This window comes from Alosa sapidissima, chromosome 4, assembly GCF_018492685.1.
Source record: "Alosa sapidissima isolate fAloSap1 chromosome 4, fAloSap1.pri, whole genome shotgun sequence".
Classification (NCBI taxonomy): Eukaryota; Metazoa; Chordata; class Actinopteri; order Clupeiformes; family Clupeidae; genus Alosa; species Alosa sapidissima.
In genome coordinates, this window is record NC_055960.1 from 24,970,116 (window position 1) to 24,987,330 (window position 17,215).

The window sequence follows — 17,215 nt, forward strand, 5'->3', positions numbered from 1 at the left end:
AATTCAGCATCTGCTTGTATTGAATGGTTTGCCAATATAATCAATAATCTATCAAAACAAACAAACAAACACACAAGCAAAAAAAGTCGTTCGGTGACCCATTTTTAGCAATCAGCAAAGCTGAGGAAAAGGCTGTGGTGTTCCAACAGAATCAACATTGGCCTTTGAACCGTTTATCAACACTAGACATCTGTCACTAGGAGTATGGTGTGTTTGTTGACTTTCTCCTCCAGAGTCCGTGAGCATCACAGGAATTCTCTGCCCAGAACAAGTTCAGAGGGCCTCCTGCTCTCCCTGCCTCTTTCCCTGTCCACCCCGTACTCACACACTTAAACTCACTCTCAAGTGCCTTCATGTACTTCTGCTTGCAGACGTTCTGAGAAGCGCGGTGGTGCACAAACACTTTACGGGGGAACAAAGAACCCTGCATTGTTCCTTCACTGCGAGAGGTATTCCGGAAAAAAAGAGAGAGAGACAGACAACAAAACATAACCAGGTGCGTTGCTGTTGGAGTTCAGACACCAGGAGGAAAAGAGGCCCCAGAGGTTGAAAGCAGGATGGACTGAAATTTGAATGAAATGACAACAAGAACCAAAAAAAGAATATGAGGAGGGACATGAAAGACCACGACATAAAAAGTAAATTTAGAAAATCTTCGAAGTGCCCCCCCCCCCCTTCAAAGTCTACATCAAATCAAAGGACCGGAAGTTGTGAATGAACAGGAAGTTGTAAATGTTTTTGTTTGCGTTGTATTCTAAGTAAAGCATCACCAATATTTTCATCCTGAGACATTGTTGTTATCACTCTTTGTGTTTTTGTTTTGCATTGTTTGTCACTGAACTGGAAGAGCAGTGAATGAATCCTGTAGGTTTCAAAAGCTATAACTTTCCTTCCAGGTCAACGTGGTCATGTTTTCATCTCCCCCCCAGTGAATTTACCTGCACTGAAGTCAAAGTACTGTGTGATCGTGAACATTGGTTGCTGCCTAGCCATTAGTTCCAGGGATTTGTACCGAATGGGGTGAAAGGGGAAGGGAACTGTAGAATGGCGGTGAGAGAAACCCAAACAATGGTCTACTCCAGGACCTCTGATCTCCCTGAACTCGATGAACGCATCTCCGAGAGGGTTCTCTTCGCTCTCCTACAGAGAGATTTTTTTCTGCGTGCAGCAGGATTTAGATGAGTGGAGTTTCTTTTTTTCTTCTTTTCTTTCTTCTTCTGTCTTTGCAAAGCTTCTCATTTCGTCTTGTGGCTGCCAACAACAACTGACAGGGGCAGAGCAAGGAATGGGTAAGCATGAGATTGAGCATAGTCCCCTACAGCAATGGAACCAATGACTGACTGATTTTCAACATGCTGAGATTCTGAAATGCTCTACCCTCCCCACCCCAACCCACCTCAATCTTACTTTCTCCAAAACCTATTCTTACCTTCATCCCTGTAGCTTACTCCACACAGTGCAAAAAAGAGTTGAAGGTTTTATAGTATTACTGGATTTACAGAGCCATTGCCACCCTTGTAGAAGCATGTGGGAAAAAATGTGCAATAAGCAGAGGGATGTCTTCCTGAACAATGAGGCTTTGTGGGATTGAGAAGGTAGACGTCCTGGTTTCTCTTGCATCCTGACCTGTGATCCTGACAGACGACTCTGGCCTGAGGCAAAGCGTGATAACTCCAAAAGTACAGTTTTCCAAATGAGATGTTACATAACTGCTCATTAATTGCACCTCTGCAGGTCCTGGACTTTTTCAACGAATCCTGCATGCTAATGATGCAGAATGAATAATTTTGCATGTTAGCTGTTGTGACATCGACAGCATGCTTTTCATCTCAATTAGAGTTGGGGCTTATGTATTACACACTCTAACACATTGGTTATGAACATGTTCCCAAATCCTATACAGAGTTGGCTGTCACGCCCCTCCAAGAAACTGCTAACGACTTATTTTGTGATTCGCATATTATCTACAACCATGTTGTCCAGTGATATGTTTCACAGGAATCCGCCTCAAGTCCTCATCAATGAACAGATTGTACTTATGCTGATACCGTTTTTCATCGGATTTATCATCTGAAATGCATGTTAGTGGTTGTTTATTACAAACATAAGACCATTGTAATAATGAACACCACTAAATGTATACTGTACACTTGCTATTACCACTGCCTGTATCAAATAAAACATATTATTTGAAACCTATATAAATTAGTAATACATAATGCAGACATGCAATCCAGCCCAGAATGATGCCATGTCCACATATGAACATCAACACGGGCGGAGACAGAGTACAGGTACAAGGAATGGAACTGAGGAATAAGAAATATTTTCACTCACTTTGTCTCTTTACTCTAAATTTTCCCCATTTCAGCTAATACGAATCTCACTTAAATAACAAAACAAAAACAACATAGATAGTTTTCGCCTGTATGTGTTTTCCAAATTTCAGTTATCGCCTATGTGGTGTGTATAATGTTTCCTTTTGTAATTTTACCCACAATATCAAAAAATGTTGAGTGAAAAAAGCATGAAAGAAATCAGAATTAGGTCTTATTATTCCCCTTGTGCCATATTGCTGACAGAAAAATAAAAACTTTACCAAAAAGGCAATGCATATGGGTCATTCTACTCCTTATGTCACATTGTGGTCCCTCTCTACTCATAAAAACTGCCCTGTCACACATGTCCTGGCATCCACTGGACTGTTTACCTTCATGAATGTAGCCTTCACCAACACTGAAAACTGGTGTGCCTCTTTCCCCATACCAACCTCAACTAATATGTAACATTTCCATCAGCGTCAGTAAACACGCTCAGAGGGTGGATGGCTCGAATGTTTTAATACTTTGTAAGCCTCTAGATGTGTCTTCTTTTGTTTCTGAAGGCTGAGTCAGTGGTGTTGTTAGGCTTGGTGGAAGATTAGTTTTGCAGGGTCTCATGGAATCTCCATTCTGTTCATATGAGTACTGGTGCAAAGACTGTAAATGTGTGACTTGAGTTCATAAAAGAAAAAAAATATTTCATAAAATATTGTAAAGTTTCTTATGTCTTTTCATCGCACCATATACTCAAAGTGGTATTTCCTAAAGGCTTTGTTAAAAATCTATTGCTGTCATTGTTTGGGGTGAAAAGCATCAAATTTGTTTTTCTAGGGCACTTGCCAAAGAGGAACATGAATCTACAATGAATTAATTTCTGTTTAGTTTTTACTTCATCTCTCATGGGTTCAGTGTCATTTACGCATTTGGTATGGACGTGCTCTTGGAAAGACATTATTGGCTTACATTAATAATATACTATGTGAGACCGCTGCATAAATTTGCTTTGGTTGTTTATAAACTTAATTCAGACAGGCCAGTTGGAACAGGAACAACAAACAGTCTCCCGCGAAGGTATTCACAGTGACATTAATGTCAATTAGACTAGAATTTCAATATAAATATAAACATGTGAAGAGCAGTGCAGTTGAAATACTTAAAGAAGCATATCACAAATTATATTTTACAGCAAATTATATTTTATGGTTGCCAGGCAATGGAGCTAGGAAGCATACAGTATAACGCTTAGATAGGAGATACTCTACTGAGCGACTGTGGCAGGATGCCCAGCACCACAAAACTCCAGCTCCAACCCAGCCATGTCTTTTAGCCACTTGAAAAAGAAAGAGAGATGGAGGGTGAGAGAGAGAGACAGAGGCAGAGGAACAAGAGAAAGAGGGAGAGAGGTGGGGGAAGAGAGAGACAAGGAGAAAGGGAGAGAGAGAGAGAGAGAGAGAGAGAGAGAGAGAGAGAGAGAATGAAAGAGAGGAGTCAGGCAAGGACAAGTCTGCAGAGGTCAGCAGGGGACAGTCAGGATGTGGACATGCACAGAGCTACTCCATCCTCATCAGGGCCAGATAGTTCAGCACATCGTGGTCAGACTTAGTCACAGATGCAGCACATTGCTGTGGTGCTAGGATGTGGGTTTGGATATCATTTCACACGGCTTCAGACTGCATTAGATCAGACCTAATAGGAGGCTTAGTTTTGCACAGTACTGTTTTGAAAATGACACATTACTTTAAAATATAATCCATCCGTTTTTGGTTATTGGATCTTATGCCACATAATGAAAGGGATTCCTCCAGGAGAATTGCATTTCACCCCTAAGTCAGTTCCAAATACATCAACACTGTTTAAAATGCTTCCACTGAGTCATTAAGAGGTTTTCTTTGGCACCAGGTTTTTGATAGAACCATCCCTGCACCATCCACATAACAGCTCACTGTATAAGTGGTTTGGATCTGATCTGGCCCAGACGTGCTGCTGGATGTGTGTCGTATCAGGGCTAGATTGATTCCAGACTCACATGAAATCCAGTAACGTATGGACAGACTTGTCATATCAGAAAACTAATTTTTTGACTAAAATAAATACTCTGTGTCCAGCACTCATCCAATAAATTTCCCCAAAAATGTGTGTGTGTGTGTGTGTGTGTGTGGTGTGTGTGTCATTTTGTCCCTATTTATAAACAAAGACACATGCATCCACAGACACGTTCAACTCTCCAGTTGGCTTGGAAGACATGAATATTCATCTGTTGCCATGTTTGTGGTCTATCCTAGTTCCCACCACTGGCCCTGAAGGCAGGTCCAGAGTGCCATGGCCTCAATCAGATCTGTGAGCGTGAAGATGCCGGAAACAGCAGATTAGACACGCAGCGCCACAGTTCACTTTAGCCATCAAAAGGAGCGGAAAAGGAAATTGCACTTTGGACTGCGGTGGGTGCTGGAGAGGAGAGAGTGACGGGGACTTGTGTGAACCCTGCCCTCCGCTGACCTTGAGGAAGCCATGGTAACCAGAAAAGAGTCTTCCGCAAGTGCAGAGTATAGCTTACACGGAAAGTTGAAGAAGAATGAACATGAAGACAGAATAAACAACAGAATACAAATTCTTATCAGTGACAGCCAGGAGAATAGTTTTTGCATTGTGACTTAATTTACGACAATAGCTTTTCGGTGTGTCTGTGACATAGGACATTTTTTCACTGTAAATACAACTTTAGAGGTGCTGCTACTACAAGCCTCAAAAGCTCATGTGTAAGCCTACATAACTGTAAATATGCATGTTGTTCAGCCACCACTGTGTGGTCATGAGTGACCAAGCCTCTCATGAAAGGCCTCTCATGTTCCAATGCATCGTTGGCCTCGTTACTGCTCCAATTAATGCACAATGGTAATGAATCCAGTGTTCATGCAAAAAAACATAAAGCCCCTTTCACAGGGGACTATGCCTATTATGTAACAGGTCACTGAGATTTATGCCGAACTCAACAACATACCCCCCATCATCCTGCCACGTCAAGCCCTGTTGACTGTTGGCTCTGAAGGAGTTTGCCATCATCCGCTTTAAGTGAAGAATCATTAATCAACACGAAGATAGAGAGAGAGAGAGAGAGAGAGAGAGAAATACATCAAAGCCTGCCGACGATTGTTAATCTCAGGGAGCTTGAGCTGTCACTCTGTCTATCAGAGACACGTAGAAAAGGGACTGGAGAGAGCTTAGGCGGCGTGCCAAGCTTGTCACATGGCCGCTACAACCTGATGTGATGACTGCATGTGCAAAAAAAAAGGATTTGTGCTAGCACTGTTTTTATCCCTTACTTTCTCTCTCTCTCTCTCTCTCTCTCTCTCTCTCTCTCAATTTTTCAATTCAATTCAAAGGAGCTTTATTAGCATGACTGTTTGGATACAGTGTTGCCAAAGCCAGTGTTACAGATAACATAGAATAACAAAAGAAAGAAAATAGACATACAGCATATAGGTAAAACTCTCTCTCTCTCTCTCTCTCTCTCTCTCTCTCTCTCTCTCTCTCTCTCTCTCTCTCTCTCTCTCTCTCTCTCTCTCTCTCTCTCTGTCTTAAATAAATAAATAAATGAGCAGAATGTGCTGGGAGTGTTTGAGCTGCTGGCATGTCTCGGTAAAGCCACGAGAGTGTGGGGGACATAATAGTGATGGCACGGACCTCCACCGCCTAACACTAATCCAGCACAGGTTCTTGCCACCACAGCCACAGCAGGAAGCCGGATCCAGGCCATGGACGCAGCAAGTGGGCAGAGAGAGGGGGTTGGGAGGGAGGGAGAGGTGAGGGATGAACGACAGAGTGTTTGTGTTTCATTTCATTTTTCTCTCATGGTCTGTTTGTTGAAATCCTCTTTATTGAGTGGCGGGTGAGGTAGGCTGAGGTAGAATAATATAGTAGCCTATTCTATAGATATTTTTTTTATGGATGGTGTTTTTTTCATTGTGTTCAGTAATCTTAATCTATGCATAGTCATTATTGCACTTGCCATTGTCATTTTGTCTTTTACAAGAAACTACTGTATATCCTGACTGGGAACATGAGATTCATGATTAAATGATATTCAGCAAAATCTCCTAAATGGTCATTTTAACAAGATAACAAACTAAAGGTCTCTGGCCTTCGATGTGTGAATAACACCAATTAATTGTAGAATGGGCTTGAGGATAAGTGACTGAAAACCATCCCAGGTAAGGGGTAGATAAACATAATTACCAACGGTTGCCAGACCCGTTTGCAATAGAAGCCTAATTAATTTACATTTAGAGTGTAGGAGGTACTTTGAAACAGCATACATGGCTAGAATGTGAGATTCTGTCTGCTCACTGCTGAATCTGGAGCATGTTAAACATGCTGCTTTTTTACTGAAATAAAGATCGAATGCTGCATCAACCAAAGGAAACTTGGTTGTGCTATTGACGCATAGGAATTTCATTGCATTGTGATTCACTTGCATTATGATGTTTTTACATATACATGCCTTCACATAATCAATACATTTGGTGTTTTTATTGAGTAATGAACAAGATTGAGAAACCAGTGTAACTCAAAATTATTTAAAATGTATGCTAAACATCCATGGTCCTATCCCATAAGCTCCCTAATACTGAATGGGAACTGACAGGGAAGCGACTATACATGAGAAACCAGTGTGGATCATAAAAAGATTCCAAAACGTATATAGGCCTACTAAACATTCATGGTTTTGCTGAGTGAAGTTCTTCCTATACTGCTGGGAGCTGACAGGTGAGCTCATTCCTGTGAGAGCTCAGTGCTGGTTGGGCTGTCCAGAGTGTGAGTTCAGCTTACAGCTGATATGCTGTTGCACGCTGGCTGGCTGCTAACCATGAGACAGATTTGCACACGGTACTGTGTTCACAAGGCAGCCTGTCACACTGACTTCACGTGACAAACTCCAGGGAAGGGAACGCTCTCGCCGCATACATCCAGTCTCGTTGCCAGTGTTTCATAGCTATTCATGAAAATGTACTGTTTAGACATTATTGAATTTAGGCTTTTTTCTCCTTGATGACTGTTGCATAAAATATTTTGCCATCTTTTGATTAAGGCATCGAGCACAAAGACAGTTGCATTTTTATGCATTTATTTTTGTTTTGGAAAGGTGTGCTGTAACAAGAGGTGAAAGTGTGTTTGCTCAGTGTATTTGTATTCTTTGGTTTAATACACATGATACAAATACTGTCCTCTAGTGGAGAATAGGAAGCCCTAAACTCAGTTGTATTTTTACTTTGGGCCATGCCCCAATACAAGTCCTCTGCAATCCAATTAAAGAAATCACATCATTTCTTTGCAAGCTATCCATATTAAACACCATTAATACAAATGTCTGGGTTGCTTCAGTGAGTCGCTGTTCAGAGTGAAATGCATACATCACAAACCACCATAGTATCTAAAAAAAATAGAAATGGTCAAGTGTTTACGGACCAAAATCACAAAAGCCCCCACACACTTGGGTAAATTCTATATTGTTTTGTTTACTGGCACCTCAGGTATCCACAGCCCGAACACACAAATTATACTGGAGAGACCAAACAGTCCCAGTGCTTTTTAGCACATCATAATCATAGGTGCTGCATGGGGTAAACATCCACCGTTGCACAACCATCTTCTGAGAGGAGCACTGTGTTCTATAAACAGACCACACTCAGGGAGACACAAAAGAAGGAAAATTAGAGGTTTAGAAAGTAAAGAAAGAAAGTAAACACACTGATATGTCGTGTGAACCACTGTGTCTGTGGGTGTGTGAGAAAACTTTAGGTCTTTCATATGAATGTGATTAGCTAAGATACAGTAGACTGACTCAAAATACACAGAGCCTCCAATTCATCCAATCAGGAGACCTGATGCATGATGCTTAAAACACTTCACTGTTAGGTCTGTGTGAATAAGTCAACTATATCATATCTATATGGAGATGTATACAGTTTGATGGGTCGAGTGGGGATGTTCAGACATAGACGGACACAGCCACCCGGCTGGACCCGGTGGGCACCAGCAGGGGCTGGGCGACCCCTTCCTCTGCCCCCGCGCCGCTGGAGGAGAAGAGGGATGTGGAGGTGGAAGTGTCGGTGAGAGATATGGGCACTGGCTCCTTCTTCCCGCTGACCCTCCACCACCACACACCGCGGCGCAGGTCCCAGGCACCGCCGCGCAGCACCACCTCCACCAGCCAGCGCCTCAACAGGTGGACGTTCCACAGCAGGAAGTGGAAGAGGGGCAGGCAGACCAGCGTGAAGCCCAGCACGGAGAGCGAGGCCGTGAGCGGACACGCGCCGAAGTCCAGCACCTTGTAGATGAACGGCTCGCCGGCCAGGTTGGTGAAGCCGGACAGCCAGTAGAGGACGGCAAAGGTGGCGTACGCGCAGCCGACCAGCAGCAGGTAGACGTAGTGGAAGAAGTGGATGGGCGTGGCCGAGAGGAAGAGGTCCAGCAACGACTGCAGGGAGTTGCCCACATGCATGTTGACGTTGAAGGCGGACAGCTTGTGGTCCTCCACGGGAAAGACGGCCAGCCAATAGAGGAAGGACACGGTGAGTGAGTAGGTGCTCACGAATGTGAGGAGGAACCACTGGAGACTCAGCGATTTGATGAGGGGGGAGGGGAGAGGGAATGGGCCCAAAGAGCCTATGGAGTTAGCTGGATTGACTAAATGTATGAACAATTCGAAAAAAGAAAGAAAGAAAGAAAGAAAGAAAGAAAGAAAGAATGGATGAGCAAATGAATGAATGAATGATTGAATGAGTGAATGATACTATACATAGGACATACCTTCGCTAACAGTTCTACACTGATCCCTGCAGTGCCGTCTGACCAGCACTACGGCTCCAGTGAGGTTAGCGGAGGCCAGCAGGTAGTAGACCCCCAGGAGGCAGTAGGTGAGGTGGCTGATGTAGATGAGCCATTTGGGGGTGGAGAAGAGCAGGCCAGAGTACATGCACCAGCCCAGCGTGTAGCCCAGCATGAAGAACCTGTAGAGCAGCCAGAGCCATGGCGATATGTCCCACTGTACACAATACACAAAGGGCTAGGGGTCAAACATAGGGGAATTGGAGCTATAAGGCCATTCCATTGGACTTTCATTGCTAATATATGAACAGGGTGACTATTATTACAAACCACCTAACAGCAAAACAAAACACTTCTAACAAACAAAACACTTCTAAATATATTATATGCTATTCTAACCATACCTAACAATACAAAATACAGATCATATCATTCGATATGAAGGCCCAGGACTTAAGTTGCAAAAATAATTCTGTGCATAAGACTGTTTGAGAGGAAACACTCTCCTCTACTAAAAATGAGATGTGTCTCCATACCTGTGGGTGCAGCAGCAACTCAGGTGTGTAGGGGTGAAAGGTCAACTTCCTCCTGCTGAACTCCTTCCTCCAGCACTGAGTCCAACTCCATGTCATCTTCTTCTTCACTGGCCGGAGACAGGGAGGAAGAGCAAGAGCCTGCACATGGGCTGAAACAACCTCTGAACTTCCACAACTCTGTGGATTAGACTCACGAAGAAAAGACACACAAGATTAACTGAGGTGATGTTCTAACATTTTGTGCGAATTTAACTACATTTTCGGACGCTCATGACTTGGCCTGTTAAACTTAAGACAACACAGAGCATTGCACAGAGCACTCACAGAGCATTCCACACCACCTTGGCTATTTCTGCACTGTAATGAAGTAACTACATTATGCTAATTTTTCACCGTGACTAATGTTTATCTCTTCTCTCAAGGCACACAACAGAAGTATCTATGGAGAGAGGTATCTGTATGTTCTATGCTTCAGTATGAAAGCCACGGATAGTCAATACAAAGAAGAATGATGGCATTAGAGAATTGTGAACCTTTGTTGTCTAACTTCAGATAGATCAGTGTCAACAATAGGCAGGCTTGTTGACCTTCAACACAGTGTCCCTTTATGTGGAGGTCGTGCAAACAAACTCCCCTGTTCATGTCATTTGCCCAGCTGTGAGGGCTGAATCGGACATCTATACAGTTAGACATTACGAAATCAAAAACTCCTGACAAACTCCAAATGGACACTGGTGTGCCTTTTAGGCCTCACTGTACCAGCTAAATCTTTGCCAAAACTTTCAGTAGGCATACACATTCACCCCCCCCCCCCCCCACACACACACACACACACACTCACAAACACACCCATCAAGTCGATTCCTGATAAATAAACCAAGAGAAAAACAATTACCTTCTAAGGAATGATTTCCCAAGAATTCAGTCTTTGTTCAATGGATGCAAGCTGCAGGAAAGCTCTCTCTCTCAGGGATGGGTGGTGTGTCTATATCAGGAGGTCTTCAGACACCTTTTGGATTTTATGTCTAGAAGACTCATTAAGAATGTTGTGGTCACACCTCCTTGACCAGAATAGAACCTAACTGGTTTCAACGAAAAATGCTTTCATCATGCAAAGCATCAGACAAAGACACGATTCTGCTCAGCAGTGGTTCTAAAGTCACATAGCAGCCGAAGCTTACAGATCTGGACCTGGCACAGATGTAGTAGATCTGTGACTTCCACCCTAGTCAGATGCACCATGAGTAGCCATTGCAAAACATCATTGGCTTAATACGAAAAGAACATGGAAAAAACAATCATATACATGTTTTAAGAGATAGCAACATATGGAAATACACATAAAATATAGATCAACTAAAATGAACAGATCACATAATGGCAAATTTATGTTTGCCAGCTTGACACCATTAAACTATCCATACCATCATTGGCAGCAGTATTGTGCTAGAGCAGATTTAGCCTGCTGGGATTCAATCTCGTAACAAAAGCCTTGTAATATGTCAGTACTGTTGCAGGGGGAATGTGCACCCATGCCAGAGAAAGGCTGTGTGTATATGTGATGGATACTATGTACATATGGCATCAGTTGTGTGTCAGACATTGCAGAAACCTGCCACAGCAGAGAGGTGTTTAATCAATCTCAGTGAAACGAGCGAGCATGACCTTTTGAGCAGCTTCCTGGTATGTGCCTGCCTGGAGCTGACTGGTCCATACGAGCGTGTTGAACGTGCACCTTTATTACACCTTAATGAGCCCTTTATTTCTTAATGAGACAAGACAGAGAGAGAGGGGGAGAGAGAGAGAGCGAGAGAGAGTGACAGACAGGCTGAGAGAGATGTGGGGAGAGATTGGGAGGAAAGATAGTGGGGAGGGAGGGTTGTTATTTGAAGCACACCAGGCTAGAACACCTATTCTCCTAATTAGGATCCCATAAACACACACACACACACACACACACACACACACACACACACACACACACAGTGTACCCTTTCATGCACACACAGCACAGACAGAATGCAATACCTACTAATATTTGAAAAGGGCACCTCTGGAATCCTCTCTCTCTCTCTCACACACACACACACACACACACAAATGAATACATATACAAACCACTGCCCTTCTTTAACTCATTGTCCATTGTACATGGTCCTAAGAAATAAATATGATTAATCATCTTCACCTGTTCTATTCCCATTACACTGTTCTACAAGCTTTGTCTTTTAAGGTGTGAGTGTAAATGTGCCTGTGCTGCTGAACTGGGGGAGCCACTGAAGCACATCTTCAACTGGAGTCTACGTCTCGGACAAGTTCCAACACGCCATGGCCGACCAAAGAAGTTGAGTGCACATGCTCAGCGTCATATCCAGATGTTGTCTTTGGAAAATAGACATATGAGTACTGCCAGCATTGCTGCAGAGGTTGAAGGAGTGGGGGGTCAGCCGTAGTGCTCAGATTATACACCGCACACTGCAAGAAATTGGTCTGCATGGCTGTCATCCCAGAAGGACGCCTCTTCTAAAGATGATGAACAAGAAAGCCCGCAAACAGTTGGACATGGATAACTGGAACCATGTGGTCTGATGAGACCAAGATAAACTTATTTGGTTCAGATGGTTTCAAGCGTGTGTGGCGGGAACCAGGTGAGGAGTACAAAGACAAGTGTGTCTTGCCTACAGTCAAGCATGGTGGTGGGAGTGTCATGGTCTAGGGCTGCATGAGTGCTGCACTGGGGAGCTACAGTTCATTGAAGGAACCATGAATGCCAACATGTACTGTGACATACACATATCACATAGTGAAGCAGAGCATTCGGAAACTGGGCCGCAGGGCAGTATTCCAAAATGATAACGATAACCCCAAACACACCTCCAAGACGACCACTGCCTTACTAAAGAAGCTGAGGGTAAAGGTGATGGACTGGCCAAGCATGCCTTCAGACCTAAACCCTATTGAGCATCTGTGGGGCATCCTCAAATGGAAGGTAGAGGAGCGCAAGGTCTCTAATATCCACCAGCTCCATGATGAGTGGAGGAGGATTCCAGTGGCAACCTGTGAAGCTCTGGTGAATTCCATGGCCAAGAGGGTTAAGGCACTGCTGGAAAATAATGGTGGCCACACAAAATATTAACACTTTGGGCACAATTTGGACATTTTCACTTAGGGGTGTACTCACTTTTGCTACCAGCGGTTTAAACATTAATGGCTGTGTGTTGAGTTATTTTGAGGGGACAGCAAATGTACACTGTTAAACAAGCTGTACTACTGTACACTCACTACTTTACATTGTAGCAAAGTGTAATTTCTTCAGTGTTGTCCCATGAAAAGATATAATAAAATATTTACAAAAATATTAACTCAGTTTGTCCTCATGAGTTTTACATTTTGTTGATCACCGTCCACCCTCCGCATTGGACTCTCTCTCTCACACACACACACACACACTCACACACACTTTGCGTGTACTGTAACACACTGGTACTATAATCACAGATAGTTTTGTCTCAACATGGTGTGTGTGAGAAAGGACATTTTGCATGTGTGTGTATGTGTGTGTGTGTGTGAGAGAGACAGAGAGAGACAGTGTCAGTGAAGGTGTGAACTTTATTTGTAAGTGTGTGCATATGTGTTTGTGTGGGTGGGTGGGTGGTTGTGAATGTGTTTGTGAGAGAGTCCATGTGCATAGGTGTGTGTGTGTGTGTGGTTGTGAATGTGTTTGTGAGAGAGTCAATGTGCATAAATGTCAACCTCTGACCCGGGACTTTTTAAACCTCCTCGACTCATTTAGTTTAAAACAAGCCGTCACCGGCCCAACTCATGAAAAGGGTCACATTTTAGATCTTGTGCTGTCCTATGGCATTTCTGTCTCTGCTATTGAAATCTGTGCCATGTCTTTTTCCGACCACTCCCCAATTCTGTTCACTGTGTCAGTTCCATGCCCAGATAATACCCACAGTGTCTCCAAACAGGTATCCCGCACGCTAAACCCCTCTACTGCCGGGCATTTTTCTACCATGTTCAATGACTCCCCCTTGTGTAGGCCGTCATTAGACTCTGAGTACACTGCTGATGAGCTTCACTCTATTCTCTCATCATCCTGCACTGGCATTCTGGACTCCATCGCCCCTTTCAAACCCAATCGCAAAAAAACACAGTCAACTCCATGGCTCAATGACGCAACACGCGACCTCAGACGCACCTGTAGGCGGGCGGAGCGAAAGTGGCAGAAGGACCGCCTTTACGTCTCCCTCCAAATCCTCCGTAACTGCTTGTCGGAGCAGCCACCGAGCCGTTAAAACTGCTAAAACTCAGTACATTTCCACCCTGGTCTCCAGAAACAGTCACAAACCCCAGGTTCTGTATTCTGTTCAGGCACTGAATTCTCTCTTAAATCCCCGTAATGAATCCCTTGTTGTGCCATCACCCGCCCTCTGTGAAAGTTTTCAAAAATTCTTCATTGACAAGGTTGCTGCTCTAAGGCCTTCAGATACCCCTGCCATCCCACTCCCTGCCCCTCCACCCCCTGCCAGCTGTCCTCAAGCAGTTTGAGCCCATTTCTTTATCCTCCCTCTCTGACGCAGTCAGACATCAGCGGCCCTCAAACTGCCCCTCTGACTGCCTACTGTCTACTCAAGGATGCTACGGTCCTCGACACGGTTGCCCCCTTCCTCCTGCTGCTGATAAACACCATCCTCACCTTTGGTTGCGTCCCGGCTGCCTTCAAGCATGCTGTGGTTCAACCATTACTAAAAAAGCCCAACCTTGACCCCGCTATACTCTCAAACTTCAGGCCTATCTCCAAGCTACCGTTCCTATCCAAAGTCCTTGAACGAGCGGTTTATGTGCAGCTGCAATCCTTCCTGTCCAACAATAACATCTATGAGAAGTTCCAGTCTGGCTTTAGAACAGCCCACAGCACAGAAACTGCGCTCTGAGAGTCCTCAATGACCTGCTCCTAGCCGTTGACTCAGGTAGCCCTGTGATCCTGGTGCTCCTAGGTCTAATAGCAGCCTTCGACACGGTGGATCACAGGATCCTGCTGGCTTGGCTCGAGCATCATGTGGGCATCAAAAACTCAGCCCTGGAGTTCTTCCGGTTCTACCTGGCCGATAGGAGCTTCTCTGTCCAGCTAGGAGACTCTATCTTCTCTCCTGCCCCCCTCACCTGCGGGGTCCCTCAAGGTTCTATTTTGGGTCCCATCCTCTTTTTAATGTACATTTTACCCCTAGGGGATATCCTGGCAAAACATAACGTGTATTTCTGCTTGTTGGAACCGTCATCTGAACTCTTGCCAGAACATCAACCAGCCAGATGATAACAGGAGCGAGGGAGTGCAGGGGAGTTGAGGGATGAGTTTTGTTAAATTTTAAACTGATTAAGGAAGTTTTGTTTTGCAATTGTTCAATAAAACCACTTGTTATGAATTTGTTATGGACTTGGAGTCCTTTTTACTCAAAACTAATGGCTGGGATAGATTCAGCACCCCTACAAACCCCTAGTTAGACATCTCAAAAGCTAATATTGGTAAAAAAAAAAAAAAAATCATAATTTTCACCCAGTCCCTGGGCACCCCAATCTAGATGGGCTCTCCAGGTGTTTCCCCGAGGATTTGGCCGTGGATAAATTGGGAGGTGTTACTAGACACCTATAGGAACACATAGTAAAAAAAGCTATTGGTAAGATTTTTTTTTTGCAGATTGGTGAAAAAAAGCATAACTTTCCCTAACTATAAGATTCCATTCAGATCTAAAAGTAGTTATTAAAAGCAGCACAGCAACTCTGCATACACAAATGCACGCATCCTGTCTGACTTTCATCATGGAAAGCTTACTTAGTAATAACATGGTCCATAATTATTTTTTCTGTACATTCATTAAAGCACATTAGCTATCACAGCCAGCTCTTTAGGGCTAATAAATAAGCATGACACACACCAGTTACACTTGATCAGCCCATCTGTATACTGTAGATTTCAATGAAAAGAAGTATGAACTGTTGTCTGTATTCATTAGGCTTCTACTATTCTACATTAACTCCAAACAGAACAATTGACAAGCTAAAATTATTTTCAACTTCCTTTTAAGCATTTTTTTAATACAAATGTGAAATCAAATTCCATTGCATACACAAACCAAATTAAAAATGACAGACAATTACCACAAGCGAACAAAGCACTTTGGCATCTCTTCTGTGGCATGACATGCTCAACAACATAAAACACTCGTGGGGGCAGACATCCATATGCAATATACGAACCACAGTATGCAAATGGAGATCGTCTCAGGACAGTCAATTAAATTTAGCCTACTATTTGTAAAGCAATGCAGTAGGGAGGGATAGGGTGATCCTAGAGATGCTTCTGTTTGATATAACTCAAATTACAAAAACTGGCAGATTTATTAAATATGGTTTCATTGCATGATTACAGTATCATAGTTTGAAGTTCAAAATTGAGCAGTAACATCAACAAAGTTCACAGGATCCAAATAAGCTGGCATTTACAGTGAAGGTGCACAAAAGGGACATTCCATCTGACAATTTGTGGATAGGCTAGGCCTATTACTTTACAAAAAAGGGTAAACAACAACTTCCAGTCAGTATTAGTAGGAAAAATGTAATGCCACTAATTGACATATTAAACTGTTATTGATGGAAACACATTATGTGATGTGTGTGTGTGAGGTATGGTTAACAGACTTTCAAAAAACTGACGGAATATAGGAGGATTTCAGGCAGAGGTTCTGCAGTCTGGTCATCCTGGTTTAGGTCAATGTTTCACCCTTGGTGACCTGAAAAATATGGAACATTTCCAAAAATGTCAACGTGCTGAAAAAAACAAACAAACAAACATTTCACAACACTGCCGAAAATTGTAACGTACTCTGGCCTCTATGTACTCAATCCTCCTTTCCAAAGCAGTGAGCTTTTCATTGAGTGTGGCCAAACGAGACCGACATGACATATCTGGGAAAAAAGAAAAAGAATACCTGTATCATGAAAATAGTCTCCAACGTTAAAAACACGGATGTTACGAAATTAGGGAGGCTAGCTAGGAATTCCGGTTAGCTTAGTGAGCCAACGTCAAAGAGCTTTCAACATACATACACATACATATTTATCGTTAACAGTGCAATATCCTTCTGCAATCACTAGCTTAGTTAAGGGGCTCCATTAAATGGGCAGCACAACAAATGTGTTCTCTTTGCTTAGCTGCTAGAGAATTGATGCTAGCTAGCTTGGCAGCTAACGCGAACCGGCTAGTTAGCATTTCACTAGGCATATCCGAAACCTTGTCATATAAATATGATTGGCTTCGATGTCTGTTATTCCTTACCAAATGAGTTAAGAAAATCCGCGATTTTCTTAATGCTGCTTGTAATAACTTCGATATATTCTCGATTTGCCCAGTCTTGGTGAATCTCTCTTTGAACAGGATCTTCCTGGCCTGCCATTTTTTCCAGCTGATATTTGCTCCACCCAAAGCGGAGGAAGGTATTAGAAATTCAGCCAGCGGAGGGCGCACACAAC

At 43.3% G+C, this 17,215-nt stretch overlaps 2 protein-coding genes across 2 annotated transcripts; both read right to left on the reverse strand.

Moving 5' to 3' along the window:
• Positions 1-7,458: 7,458 nt before the first annotated feature.
• Positions 7,459-10,501, reverse strand: LOC121707341. Its single transcript, XM_042089832.1, has 3 exons — positions 9,683-10,501; positions 9,129-9,363; positions 7,459-9,005 (listed from the first exon to the last, which is right to left on the reverse strand). The coding sequence occupies exons 1-3, from the start codon at positions 9,776-9,778 to the stop codon at positions 8,308-8,310; spliced, it is 1,029 nt and encodes a 342-aa protein (XP_041945766.1). The 5' UTR covers positions 9,779-10,501; the 3' UTR covers positions 7,459-8,307.
• A 5,259-nt stretch (positions 10,502-15,760) lies between these two features.
• On the reverse strand, positions 15,761-17,182 carry brk1 (BRICK1 subunit of SCAR/WAVE actin nucleating complex). Its single transcript, XM_042089481.1, has 3 exons — positions 17,022-17,182; positions 16,569-16,651; positions 15,761-16,476 (listed from the first exon to the last, which is right to left on the reverse strand). Exons 1-3 carry the CDS (start codon positions 17,137-17,139, stop codon positions 16,450-16,452), a joined length of 228 nt encoding a protein of 75 aa, XP_041945415.1. The 5' UTR covers positions 17,140-17,182; the 3' UTR covers positions 15,761-16,449.
• Between the last annotated feature and the right edge of the window lie 33 nt (positions 17,183-17,215).

Bases quoted from the DNA above. Each gene is read 5' to 3' on its own strand.
- brk1 (XM_042089481.1), bottom strand. From the start codon at position 17,139: ATGGCAGGCCAGGAAGATCCTGTTCAAAGAGAGATTCACCAAGACTGG. The intron at 16,652-17,021 runs GTAAGGAATAAC...CTTTTTTCCCAG, and splicing joins GGATTTTCTTAACTCATTTG to ATATGTCATGTCGGTCTCGT. The intron at 16,477-16,568 runs GTACGTTACAAT...CATATTTTTCAG, and splicing joins TTGAGTACATAGAGGCCAGA to GTCACCAAGGGTGAAACATT.
- LOC121707341 (XM_042089832.1), bottom strand. From the start codon at position 9,778: ATGACATGGAGTTGGACTCAGTGCTGGAGGAAGGAGTTCAGCAGGAGG. The intron at 9,364-9,682 runs GTATGGAGACAC...TATTGTGTACAG, and splicing joins AGTTGCTGCTGCACCCACAG to TGGGACATATCGCCATGGCT. The intron at 9,006-9,128 runs GTATGTCCTATG...TCATACATTTAG, and splicing joins GTGTAGAACTGTTAGCGAAG to TCAATCCAGCTAACTCCATA.